The sequence below is a fragment of the Perognathus longimembris genome, chromosome 1, assembly GCF_023159225.1.
Source record: "Perognathus longimembris pacificus isolate PPM17 chromosome 1, ASM2315922v1, whole genome shotgun sequence".
Lineage (NCBI taxonomy): Eukaryota > Metazoa > Chordata > Mammalia > Rodentia > Heteromyidae > Perognathus > Perognathus longimembris.
In genome coordinates, this window is record NC_063161.1 from 134,995,902 (window position 1) to 135,009,863 (window position 13,962).

At 40.3% G+C, this 13,962-nt stretch overlaps 2 protein-coding genes across 4 annotated transcripts in view; one reads left to right on the forward strand and one right to left on the reverse strand.

The window, feature by feature from the left end:
* The window catches only part of Invs (inversin), a 103,161-nt gene extending 97,659 nt beyond the window's left edge, over window positions 1–5,502 (forward strand). For all 3 annotated transcript variants that reach the window (XM_048338083.1, XM_048338102.1, XM_048338093.1), the window contains 3 exons: window positions 150–379; window positions 1,299–1,373; window positions 4,340–5,502. In XM_048338083.1, the coding sequence (XP_048194040.1) occupies window positions 150–379; window positions 1,299–1,373; window positions 4,340–4,443 (409 nt within the window). In that variant the 3' untranslated portion in view covers window positions 4,444–5,502. The remainder of the gene's footprint in view (window positions 1–149; window positions 380–1,298; window positions 1,374–4,339) is intronic.
* A 79-nt stretch (window positions 5,503–5,581) lies between these two features.
* The window catches only part of Tex10 (testis expressed 10), a 37,902-nt gene continuing 29,521 nt past the window's right edge, over window positions 5,582–13,962 (reverse strand). Inside the window, exons 11-15 of the mRNA XM_048338115.1 lie at window positions 13,166–13,299; window positions 11,615–11,695; window positions 10,102–10,283; window positions 7,046–7,256; window positions 5,582–5,800 (exon numbers count right to left, since the gene is read on the reverse strand). Of these exons, the coding sequence (XP_048194072.1) occupies window positions 5,687–5,800; window positions 7,046–7,256; window positions 10,102–10,283; window positions 11,615–11,695; window positions 13,166–13,299 (722 nt within the window). The 3' untranslated portion in view covers window positions 5,582–5,686. The remainder of the gene's footprint in view (window positions 5,801–7,045; window positions 7,257–10,101; window positions 10,284–11,614; window positions 11,696–13,165; window positions 13,300–13,962) is intronic.

Sequence of the window (13,962 nt, forward strand, 5' to 3'; positions counted from 1 at the left end):
TGCTTCCTAGTTGGGAACTATTAATGATGGAAAAAAAGAAGTTAAACATGCTGCCTCTGAAACTGGGAATGGGAGCTTGAGAACTTTCCAGTTTGACAAATACTATTCCTATAGCTAAAGCTTCTCCTCTCCTCTGACCTTTCTTCCAGCTATCAGCTCAGGAAGCATCTGTCAGGCCTTGTGCATGTGAAGCAGGTTGGAGGGAAAGATGTGCTCCGATGGAAGCGAGCGTGCACAGCACTCCTCCTCCTGGTTTGGAGGAAGGACCTGGAAGTAAAGCTCCTGAAGACCACCTCAGTACACAGGATGCCCAAGAGCCTAGCCAAAGGCACCTCAGGAACAAAGCCCACCAAGCACTCAGTGCTGAAGCAAATCTACGGTAACTGTTCTCCCAGGCACTTCACAGTGCACTAAAATCCTGCCGCATGTGAATCTGAAATAGGACGCAATTAACCTTAGGCAACCCTCCATTCAGAATTAAAGGCTTTCTTATTCAACTTCCAAGCACCAGTAGAATGTTCAGCACCCAGTTTAGTGCCTCCTTTTAAAGTCTGGGTTTGGTTTCATGAGAAATCTAGCATTTCAGCCCAGAAAACATTGTAGTGAAAAGTCAAAGTTCTTTGCTAAGCTCTAAAACTGAGTTTCACAGTTTAAACCTCTACAGGCCTCTGCTTGTGTGTCCTAGGTCTTATGTTATATGGCCAGAGGCTCACTTTGACCTTTCCTTTGCTAAGACAGTATAGGGTTAATTACCTATGGTAGTGTCCATAACTCAGTTGCTACAGTAAATATTTATTTAGCAGATGAATTGATGTAAATTGAAATATTTCCAGCTCTGGAAAGAGCCCATCCAAACATACACACACACACACACACACACACACACACACACACACACACACACGTGCGCGCGCGCGTGCGAATGCAAAAAGCCTTGCTAGTCCCCTAACAGAAAAATGCTGAGCCGAAGCACCTTTAGAAAGATCTGCCTTAGGACCTATATGGTTCACAGTCTCTGTCAACATGTTAAGGCTCAGTTTCAAACTGGAACATTTCAGCTTTTTTGGATTAGCAATGACCAGACAGTAAAGCCTTTGCAAAATCTAAAAAACTGAACCATGTCTGGTCCTAAGCATTTGAGGTAAGAGATACTCTCAAACTTATACTTCCACATCAGCTTAATTTATCTCAGCAAACACCTACCTGCAAGCTCCAGTGCCCACCCCAATAGGGAATTCAGAACCTGGTCAGACTAACGCTGCCACTGGTCATAGATAACTACTGTTGGTTGGTTTCAGGTTGTTCTCAAGAAGGGAAAATCCACCATCCCACGAGGCCTTCAAAAGCCCCTCCTGTGCTGCAGCTGAATTCAGGTAGGTAAGAAAGCCATTGCTGCGCCAGCAATGGCAGATGGGGGAGAGACCACCGGGTTTCCCTTCTCTGTCGCTTATAGATCAGAGTGGTCAGGGTTTCCATGGCCATTTGTTTCAAGTATGCATGTTTTGTTTTTGTTGCCAGTCCTGGGGCTTGAACTGGACTTGGGCACAGTCATTGAGCTTTTTTTTTTTTGGTCAGTCCTGGGCCTTGGACTCAGGGACTGAGCCTGGCTTCTTTTTTTGCTCAAGGCTAGCACTCTGCCACTTGAGCCACAGCGCCACTTCTGGCCGTTTTCTGTATATGTGGTGCTGGGGAATCAGCATGTATATGAGGCAGGCACTCTTGCCACTAGGCCATATCCCCAGCCCAATCATTGAGCTTTTGTACTCAAGGATAGCACTCTACTACTTGAGCCAAAGCTCAACTTTTTACTTTTTGTGGTTAACTGGAGATAAAAGTCTCATGGACATTTCTTCCCTGACTGGCCTCTAATCACAATTTTCAAATCTCAGCCTCCTGAGTAGCAAGGATTACAGGAGTGAGCCACCGGTGCCTGGCACAAGTATGCATGTTTTTTATTTTCCTTTCACAGGATTATAACTGCAGTTAACTTTTTTTTTTCTTTTTGCCAGTCCTGGGGCTTGAACTCAGGACCTGAGCACTGTCCCTGGCTTCTTTTTGCTCAAGGCTAACACTCTACCACTTGAGCCACAGATCCACTTCCAGCTTTTTCTGTTTATGGGGTGCCGAGGAATCAAACCCAGGGCTTTATGCATGCTAGGCAAGCACTCTACCACTTAAGCCATATTCCTAGCCCTGCAGTCAACACTTACATCCATAAAAGCAGTAACTTATTATATCTAAAAGCTATTGTTAACATTACCTCTAGGAGAAACAAAAAAATGATATTGATCACTTTTACATACCTTCCTGCTTAAAGGAAATGAAAAGGCTTTTTTCCAAGGAATGTGTTAGGAATCCTTGTCTCATTTTCGTGATTGCTTACTAAACATGAAAGATCACCATAAACAAAACACTGATAGCATGTCCTGCTCAGGCAAACAGTACACATTTTCATTCACACAAGGAGCGGCTCAGGCACGTCCCTCTTCAGCTACAAGACATGTGAGTTTTACTCAGGGCCCCTTCCTTCATGCCAGCATTAAAAGTAGATGATAAGTTCAGTGCTGTCAGCAGCTAATGCCAGGTCCAGTGTAGCTCGCAGGTGGCTATAGCAACACACTCCCCCACCCTCCTTGATCCACTCAACCTGCAGGAATGGAGAGCAGCTGGCAAGGTGAACAATGACTGTCAGCGTGAACTTTAACATTCAGTTTTAGATAGGGGGAAAACCTTGGGGTGGGGGGAGGCAGAGGAGTTACTGCCAAATGTTTAATTAGAGTTGGATAGCTCATGTAACACAGGCAGGCTGATCAGCGAGTGGTGATGAGGTAGTTACAAACTTTTTTTTTCCACAATTCAATGTAAAAATACCTAGTTTATACTTGACTGAATTGAAGAATATTTCAAAAACTGAATTGTCAGATATAACTACTAGAGAAGTGTTATTTAAGTACTAGTATAAAATAATCTGATCATTTTTCACTCTGAAGAGAAAAATTCAGAATCCTTAAAAGTCAGGATGTTTAGCAACTCAAAAGGTTCTTAGGGAGAGGACAAAGTAAATGAATTCAAAGAAATCATGGTTTCTTAAGACTTCACATGAGCATTAATCACATTTTTCCTACACTCATTTCTGACTGGCTTAAAATCAAAAATAAAATAAACCTAAATCCAAGCCGTTAATTAAGCTGGCCAGACAGGGCCTCTTTAGCAGGCTGAAGTCTCTATGTCTAATACACAAGACATGCCTCTAAATGAAGGAATTACCATGAAATGAGCTTGTCTTAGTCCCACATAATACAATCAGATAATAAATAGAACCACAGAGAGCACTAACTTTGGTTGCCATGAATTTTTAAAAAAATGTTCTTTTGCCTTCAAAATTCAGTAGGGTTAGGGAATTTGACTTGTCTATGTTCTAGTTTTAGAAAATGGTTGGCACATTATAGACATTCAAATATCCATGAATGAGTGTTACTGCTTCCACTCTCCGATATATATAGATACCTTCCTAAAGCTTCAGAGTGCCTCTACCCCCTTCAAAATGCAGCCTCCTTGGGCTGCTGCCAGAGTGCTTTTAGGAGATCAACAATCTTTGCTGTCTTCTATACCTACCCCAAAGAAAAAGTCAGCAGTGTGACACAACCCAGCACACACACACGCCTATCTCTTTAGAAACGAAAGCAGTTCCTTTTAAATTCTGTCCCAGTGAATGGATAGTCACGGTTCAAGGGACTGTTGGTAATGATACCTTGAGTACAGAGGTGTACACAGCTGACTTACTTTTCCACAGAAAGTTAGGAGCCAATTTTAACAGTGTGACTTCAGCGGGGTCTCCTGTGAGACCTCAATGTCCTCTTTGGCACTGTTTTCTGACCCTGATATCCAAAACGTTTTTTTCAGTCATTAAAACGCCTCACAAATCCACTTTAAGTTTGGGATACCTATCAGTCTGTCATCCTTCGGGTATGAAGACTTGAAACACATCTATTTGCTGGGAAAATATGGCAAAAAAATGTAGCACAAAGGGAATTGAAACTTTTATATGAGAAATAGCACTGTGGCTCAAATGGTAGAGTCTAGCCTTGAGCAGAGTTCGAGCCCCACAACTGAACCAAAAAAATAAGATTTATATGAGAGACATGCAGAGAAAGATATCTCATTAGTTATTTCAGGCAGAATGAAATGAGGAAAAACCTAAGGCTATTAAGTCACCTAGCCTCTAAACTGTCTCCTCACTTGCCTTGGTTCCAGAGCCCAAACCTAAATCTTTTACTCACTACCTAGGACTGTTCCTTTCAACATAACCTGAGTATCCATCTGATATTGTTTTCAACAGTGAGCAACTTGCAGTGTATTCATCTTGAGAGCAGTAGAAAATCAAAGAACTTTTCTTATAACCTGCAATCGGCTACTCGATCAAAAAACAAACCAAAGCTTTGACTGCCTGTGGAGGAAGACTGGAAGCATCAGTACAAAAGCCTCATTTCCTACGAAGTCTTTTCTATCTTGGGAAAGCCTTAGTATCCAAACCTAAAGCCTTATTGCCCTGAAAATGTGCTAACAACTGGAAGATGTGGGCCCATCTCCTCTGTGCTCTTACCAGGTACTGTTTTGCATATCATCTCAGCTGCGCTGAAAGGACTGGAGACTGTGCAGCTGGGTGTTTTTCCACCTCAGTCACTATGCCTGGAAATGGGAAGTGATCATAAACGGTAAAATAAAACCACAAACACAGGCTGGGCTTTCTGACAGTAAGCTGGCAGAGACTTGGTTTACTAGCTTAAGTGATAAATCTAAATGAGTGGAGCAGCTACCTTCATCTCATTCATCCCTGAAATCAACCAACATAGTGACAGGTGCTATATCCGCATGGCTACTTGGTAAGAATCCTGACCAGTGTTTCCATTTAGAAACTGCCCAGAAGAGCATAAGCACATTCCTGTGATTCCTTACATTTTCCAGTTCCTGGGTTAGTCACAACCATGTCCTCTCTGAATGGCATTCTCCCTGCTAAGGACAGCCATGTCATATCAAAGTCAGTAAGGTAGGGTTTGTACTCACAAAGCAAGGCTCAGGCTCAACATCCTCGTGTTTCCTGACCACTTGCAAAGATGAGAGGTCGCAAAATGCCATTATGACTGGCAGGGAACACTACACACATTTTAGCACTAAAGAAAGCCTGGTTAAAATAAAACCTAGTGATTTTTCACACTTATACTAACGGTGGTGCTATGGGAATAGACAGAAAGCACAAACAGCAGTATCAAGATCATATTTTTACTTCCACGTGCCATCCCTGTGGCTAACACCAAGAGACAGGAAGCAATAAAATGTCTGCAAACTTTAACTGCCTTCACTTTTAGTTTAATATATTCAAAATTATGAAAACACTGCAAGGCTTAGCTACATGAAATCACAAAGATTCGGCTATTTGCTAGTAAACAAGAAGGTACAATACTTTGTAAATACATCACTCCTATGAAATGTGAAATGCACTGATACCTGTAACCACGTATTTGTATTAGTTCAGGTACTCCCAAGTGTTTCCCCATTTCCAAGCAAAGGAAGGACCACGAAGAACTTTTTGTAAGTTTAGCTTTAATGACAAACATCTATTATATCAGTCTCTCTTCAAAATAAGGTAGATTATGAACAATTTCCAATAGGGTAGCTTGGCGCCTTGTCAATACACCGCACTCAATGCACTGGGGCCCTGGGGATGCCCGGTGATGTACACGCTGAAGCAGTAATGCAGGTCTGTGAGCCACTGCTCCTGAATGCTGCCACTCTTCAAGGTCTGTGGAGAAAGACCAGCCATTTAAAAATTGCACCAAAAGCACTATGTCATGTGACAGTTTTCACATCTACACATTTTTCAAAGCCCAAGCAACAATATCCCAACATATAAACCACTGCTCACACAAGTAAGACTGCTCAGAACAAGAGAGCTATTAATTGGGAATTCCCACAGGCAATGAAATTTCCCTGTTATGTAAGTGTGGCTTGTTCCCTGGTCAAGCTTTTCCTTCCTACATATGTGGGGAGCTAACTGAAATTTCCTACATTCCTACATCTCTGGTCCCCTCTCCTTGGCATTTTAGTGATCCATGACCTTCACACAAACTTCAACTGATAATAATTCTATAAGGATCACTGACAATTCTGTTAATCTCTTATATATCCAGGCAAATTCTCCAATCTGGGAATAATAATCCAAGGTTGTGCTTTTCTTCTATTTTACTATTTTTGAATTGTTCCACTGCCACTGTCCATTACTTTTACAAAGACTACACCAAAAATGCAAAATAGCACCTATGTTATATGTATGTAAAGACTCTTTATTGCTGCAAAGTACCTATCTCAAAGAATGAGTTCCCCAACATCTAAAACATTCACCTCCCAAATCAAAGCCACCCCAAAATCCTAGAGCACCAAAGCTAACACCCCAGATAGTCTAAAGCACTCCTAGTCAACGCAGAGAGCCACCCAGTAGGCAAAGCTGAAGCTCAAACTTCTGATGTCTCTTACTATCCACTCAAGCAATTAGGAATTATCTGGAAGTTGATCCTGTTAATTTTTTTTCCTTAATGATAGCTAGCATTTAAGTAGCACTTAATACATGCTAGATATGCTATGATTTCATTTAATGGTTACTAAGCCCCAAAGGCATGCAAAAATGACACTATTTCCACTTTTATAGAGAGGAAAACAAGCTTGGATACATAAGGGGAGAGGGAGGACTGCCAAACTACACAGTTAATCAACAGAATCTGACTACAGTCCAGATAGGAATAATTCTGCTACATATACCTTTTACAAGTGCCTGGTGCCACCTTTATGTTATTTTGAGAATTTTAAGGGTTTTTAAAAACATGGTCACAGTCAGGTGCTGAACAGCAGGGGAAGCACTGAAAACTCAACAGGCTCGGCTGAATTTCAGAAGCCAGTCCATTCACAGAAACCCCATCCTCTCAAGAGCACCCTCCTTAGCCTTCCCATGAACCTGCTCCTCAGTATAAAGCACTTAGCCCCTGCTTTTTACCGTGATATTCTTAATGATCTGCTGCACCAGCACGGCGTTGTTTAACATTTGAGTCCTGAGGGGTGCATGCTGAAGCAGCAGACGAAGCATCTGGCCCACAACCTGCAGCTCCTCGGGCCCAACTCTGTTCACCCGCAGGCTCTGCAGCATCAACTTGAGCACTCCAGGAAAGAGCGCCAGGGTGGAGACACAGACTCCCCACAGTTTGTCCCTATAATAATGGAGACCAAATGTTAGTGAAGTGACACATACTGGGTAAGGTCCTTTCTACATTTTACACATTTCTACACATTTTAAAATGTGTGTCCTGATAAAATATCATAGAACATATTAAGAATGGGCTTCATCAGAACTAAAGGAAAGCCAATGAAGCAAAAGCAGCTCCCCCCCACCCCATCTTATGGGTTCCAGGAAGCCTGACAATTAGCACTTTCCAGAGGGTTGCAAAACATTCTTAAAGTCTTAGTGATCACAGGTAACAGAGAAGTAGCTAGAAAATACAATGATCTACACATGCACACCCCTGTTATCCAATACTGGACAGGATCACAGTGTTGTACAACATACAAGGTACCAAAAGAATACAAAAATCCAACTGGTTAAAAAAAACTCATAAAAACTTAAGCTCATAAACTGGATTTCTGAACCCCTTCAAGGGCTTAGAGTAAATCTGTAAAAAGAAAAACTCACCAAGGACCAAAATGGATTTCAGGAAGTAGCTAATAAGAAACTACTTATACAACACTTGGTCTTAACAAAGCCAGAAACAGTACATCTCAACATTAAGTAGACATTCTCTTGGGAGTCTTCACAGAGGGGTAAACAATGTTTACAGTAGAGAAAGATGAACTTGCCTAACAACCTCATTCTAGAAGAGTGCTGATCAAATGAAGCAATATCCACCTGGGTGGAGGAGAGTCTGGAAACTGCTAAGGATCTTAGTCTTTGCAGTTTTTGTACTATGAGAGTACAGCATGCACCAATCTTTCTAAAAGAACCCGATTACCCAAGTCTAGACTCTAGACTGAGTAGCCGACTCCACACACAGCAACAACATGAGGTCAATAAATGAATCTTTATTCTGTTGACTGATGCAGAGGCAGACTCAGAATAGCTACACAGGAAGAAAAGAGAAAGGCAGGCTGCACACCTAATTTAAAACGAGGCAAAGGTATATACTACTATATAATCTTGGTGAAAAGGAAAAGGATAAGCTATTTTGGTTCCTGTTGGATTTCTAATACGTATTTCTTGGGATTTTACAAGTTATTTCTATAACGGTCCAGTGTGCAGTGGATGTAGCACTTAATACATTTGAGAAATTTGTCATTAGGCAATTTTGTGGCTGTCCAAACATCCAGTGCACTTACATAAACCTAGGGTATGGAACCACTGGGCACTGCCTCTTGGTGGAATCAAGGGACACAATAAGACACAGAGATAGGAGGCTGTTCATTTAAATTTTTTGTAAGCAGAAATAAAACACTAATGATTATAAAGTTATGGTACAATAAATACATAAACCCAAAATAATCATGTATTATCAGGATCAAGTATTATGTACTATGGGAGGCTGAGGCAGGAGGATCTTAAGGTTTCTTTGCTATACTGAGCTACACAGCAAGACCCTAATCTTATTCAATATGCCTACACCAGCATCATCACCACCTTGAGTAATGTGTTCAACTGTGGTGTTACAAAATGGCCAAATATTACTAGATATTAGGAATTTTTCATCTCCATTATTTTCTTATGGGACCACTATTATACACGCATTCTTCATTGACCAATATGTTGCTATGCAGCACAGAGACAGATAGTAATATACACTAGTCATAAGTGGAGATATTATAAAATCTTTAGAACTCTAAAGTTTCTTACAGTTTATAAAGCTATTCCTGACCTATATCAGACTGCTTGCTGATGCTTAAGAAAAATACTATCAAATCTAGATTCATAATGTAGCCAATTTAGTGTATTTACAACTAAATGAGTCATGAATCAATCACACAGATATTGAAAATCAAATCACAAAAACACATACAAACTAATTCTTACAAAGTCCACAAATTTGGAGATAGAGGCTTATAGACTTTCCTACCTAGGCTGGCTCTGAATGGAGAGCCTCAGATTGCAGTGTTCTGAGTAGCTAGAATTACAGACATGAGACAGTAGTGCCTGGCTGAAACCCATTTTTTTAAAGGCAAGAAAGTTATCACAAAAGGGAGAAAAGTGATGGGTAAATAAGAAATCTAACTGAAAAGTGCATGAAGAATATATATACTGATGGTAGTCTATCTGTAACATAGGAACTGGTGTTCCTTATAATTAAGACTAATAATTAAGTCTTTTAAGCTATTATATACAATTAGTATGTATGATACATCTTCATGTAATTTAAAAGGTAAAGAACAGGGCTGGGAATATGGCCTAGTGGCAAGAGTGCTTGCCTCGTATACCTGAAGCCCTGGGTTCAATTCCTCAGCACCACATATATAAAAAAGGCCATAAGTGGTGGTGCTGTGGCTCAAGTGGCCAACTGCTAGCCTTGAGCAAAAAGAAGCCAGGGACAGTGCTCAGGCCCTGAGTCTAAGCCCCAGGACTGGCCAAAAAAAAAAGGTAAAGAACAAAAAGGCCTGAGCACTGTGGTACATGTTCTTAATCCTATATTGAGGCCTGTGCATAGCAAAACCTAATCTCAAAAACAAAAAAGGACATAAACATGGTAACACCATTTTCTTACTAGCTCTCATGAAACCCAAAGCCATGTATAAGGCTTATACCTCTTAAGGGCAAAACTGAGAAAGTTCTCAAGAAACATTATAATGCCATCTAACTTTTCAAGTCTGTAGTTTAAAGGAAAACTAAGAATTCTCAATGTAATTAAATTCATAAAGTAACAAGGAAAAAGCTAGAACAGGGTTTGCACAAACTCTGAAAGAGAATTCACAATACTTTGGAATCCAGTTCTGTTCTATTCTCATTTATCTATTATTTGCTACTTATTATTATAAAAAACAGAAAGAAAATAATAAGGTTAAACAATAAACTATTACCTCTTTTTTAGGTGTTCTGCTTCCCCCTTCTCTAGAGTAAGCAGGAAATAAAGAAGACTGTAGCAACAAGAAGCCAGAAATGGCAGCAGAGATTCATTAACTACACATGTATGATCCAGGAGCTTACAGAGAACACCCAACACACAGCCAACTGTGCTGTCAGGTACTACAGTCAACCCAACCTGCGCAGAAAGAAAAATGAGATTCATTACTTCTTCATAAGTACCTTTCCTCCAAATGATCCCAACTTGATTTAACTACATTAGCCATTCTACTTAAAACCAGCATACACAATACATGCCACTTACCACAGTTTTAAGTCCTATTTTCCTATGAAAATTTAATTCCCAAAATACATTACTTCAAAATGTGCCAATTCAAGAAATGGATTTTCTATCTTTTACACTGGGGACTGAACTTAGGCTCACATATGCTAGGCAAGTGCTCTCTGACACTGAGCTATAGCTCCAGCCTAAGAAATACTCTGAATTCAATCCAGTACCTTCATTACCACATTTAAAACATTCCAGGTGTTATAATTTCTATGACTGATCAGAAATAACATGATTTAAGGATTACCTTATGCGCCTGAAGAAATTCTTGATACAAACAATCACACTTTAAAGTTTTTAAATACCAGGTACCATATTAAACAGAGTTCATTTAGCTGTCCTTTGACCTTCCATTAGTCATTCAGATACAAATAAGGAAAATACCTCCTCTATCCCAGTTGCTAGGAGATATTATATTTAACACTACACTGCTCACTGCCAAAAAACAGTGGAAGGCCAGATAACGGCCACTATGGTATGCTCATTCATCTAGACTGAACTGCATGTGCTGTCACTAAGGTCAAGTCTAACTTAAAACTGTATATAAACAATCTGAATATCCTGGAAACTATTAATTACAAAAAGACAGCAAATCCTGAAGTCTCCACCTCCTCCATCAGACTTTCTGAAGTGGTCAAGACTGGCTGGCATGTTCAAGACCAGTAAACATTTGGAATGGCCAGATTTTTTAAAGTGGGCATTTTTCATGATGCAGGGTTAAGAAGTGGAAGTTGGATAGCAAGGAGAGAAGAGGACTAGAAATTCTAAGTACTTTCTTCCAACTCAAGAGAAAAAAACAGGGCTCTTGACAGGTTCCAGTGGTTCGCACTTGTAATCCTAGGTACTCAAAGAGGTTGAGATCTGAGAATCCTGGATTAAAGCAAGCCCAGACAAGCAAGTCTGTGAGACTCTTATCTCCAATTAACCACAAAAAAGCAGGAAGTGGCTCAAGGTGGTAGAGTGCTGGCCTTCAGCAAAACACACAGCTTAGGGACAATGCACCCTGAGTGCAAATCCAGAAAATGACCGAAGATTTTTCAGTTCTCTCCACCACATCATGCAGTACTAGGCTGAGTTACTGTTAAGCTTAGAACTTAAGATACTCTCAGTGGCTACGAAAAACTTAACCAAAGAATTTGTGTTTTACCTTTTAAGAAGGAAAAAAAATTAAGCATATTTACCAAATGCTTACTGATGGCATTTTGCAGGACATCAAAGCTCTGACGTCGAGAAGTGATAACCAGTAAGCTGTGACAAACTGCCTGTCAGAAAAAGAGAAAACCAATAACCAAATCATGACATTTTAGGTAAGAAAACAAATTCAATAGATTTTAACCTACTTACTCTATGTAGTAATGGAGGGGAAAAAAAAAAACCTTTACTTTGAAGATGCATCTATCAAAAAACAAAGACCTCATACACAGGGGAAATTCTCCAAATAGTATAAGTAAACAGTTAAATATTGAGCTAGATTAGGTATCAGGTACACGGGAATAAGAAACTCCTCTCATGTGGGTGCTGGTGGCTCATGCCTGTAATCCTAGGCTGAGATCTGACAATTGCAGTTCAAAGCCAGCACCAGCAGGTAGGGCCATAAGACTCTTATCTCCAATTGACCACCTGAAAACCAGAAGTGGGGCTGTGGTTCAAGTGTTAGAGAAAAATTAAGGGACAGCTCCCAGGCCCTGATTTCAAGCCCTATGACCAAACCAAAAGACAAAAAACTCCTCTGGGCTGGGAACATGGCTTAGCGGTACAGTGCTTGCTTGCCTTGTGTGCATGAAGCCCTGGGTTTGATTCCTCAGCACTACATAAACAGAAAAGGTCAGAAGTGGCGCTGTAGCTCAAGTAGTAGAGTGCTAGCCTTGAGCAAAAGGAAGCCAGGAACAGTGCTCAGACCCTGAGTTCAAGTCCCAGGACTGGCAAAAACAAACAAAAAACTCCTCTCATATTACCCTTCAAGTACTTTTCCAAGTTGGAGACTGAATTTCCAAAGACCTGAATTGTATGAACAAATTGGCAAGCCACATTACAGACAAATACTTATACAGGGTGAGTACTGAAACTTTTGGGTACCAGAAGTTTTTCAGATTTCAGTCTTTCAAATTTTGGACTATTTGCATAGACTTTACCTATAGGCCACCAATAATCTTAAATGCTTCCAAATCCAAAACTTTCTGAGTTATATTGGGGCTTTCAAAGTTCCAGATTTCTAAGAGGCTGAGGTCTGAGGATAGCAGTTCAATGCCCAGGCAGTAAAGTCTAAGAGACTATTATCTCTAGTTCACCACAAAAAAGCTCAATGTCGAACTGTGGCTCAAGTGATAAATGTCAGCCTTAAGTAAAAAAAAAAAAACTCAGGGACAGTTCCCAGGCCCTGAGGTTAAGGCCCAAGACCAGCACACAAAAAAGTCACCTTCAAAAATAGCAACCCCTAGTAAGTCTTATTTCTTAGATGACTATAAAATTCTTCCATAAACCTCTTCTAAATACAAGGATCTATTCTTCAGCTAAATTAGTTCTTCCTTATCACTGAAATTGCTGATTTCTTTTAGTTTAGTGAAGTACTATAACATAAAGCTCTCCTCTTTTATTAAAGTACACATCTCCTATCCAAGATGATGATAAGCACTTTCAAAAATAATCATTTCCTACACTACTCTCCTCTCCAAACAGTTCATAAAAGGCATTTCTAGTGCATAGTAGTTATTGGTGGTTCATGAACAGAGTACCTCTGCTATCTCCCAATGGTGTAGAAACTGATCCAAGTCTGTAAGGTAGAGAAGTACAGGAGAAAGCTGGGTCTGGATGACATGAGGAACTCCTCGGAGGCTCTGAAGCCACGTCAGCTCCTCTTTGGAAAATCCTAATGCAGGTGACAAAAAAAAAAAAAAATGTGTATCTCAGACCAATAGCATTCTTTGTAATTTTTAAAGAGATGACATGAACCTTCACATAAACCCCTTATTTAAACTACCCTGTTTTTGTTTTCTAAGTTTCTACAGCTCACAGAATGTCATAGGAAATGAAATTCTAGCAAATGGCCGTAGTTGAAACAGAAGTATTCCTTTCCACTGAAGCTTTACCATTTTCACTATAAGTTATGAAACAAATTAGTGTTAAAAGACAAATGAACATGTAAAAGCAGTAATAAACACCTTCCCCTATACATCAAGCACTGCATGATCTTACACATAATCCTTTGAAATGTTGAATTTTCCCTTCATTACTGGAGTTGTTTGGGAGTTTTTTGGGGGAGGGGGGAGTGGGGACTGCAAAGGATTGAACCTAGGCATTGATCTTGGACAATACATTTGTAGTACTATCAACATCTTATCAAAGTTTTGATTTCTATTACGTGTAGCCTAACATGTACAGACACGTCAGAATTTTCATGGACTACTGATATGGACCAACCTAGCTGTCTGCTTTTTTTTTGGTCGGTCATAGGGCTTGAACTCTGGGCCTGGGCACTGTCCCTGAGCTCTTCAACTCAAAAGATAGCGCTCTACCACTTGAGCCACAGTGC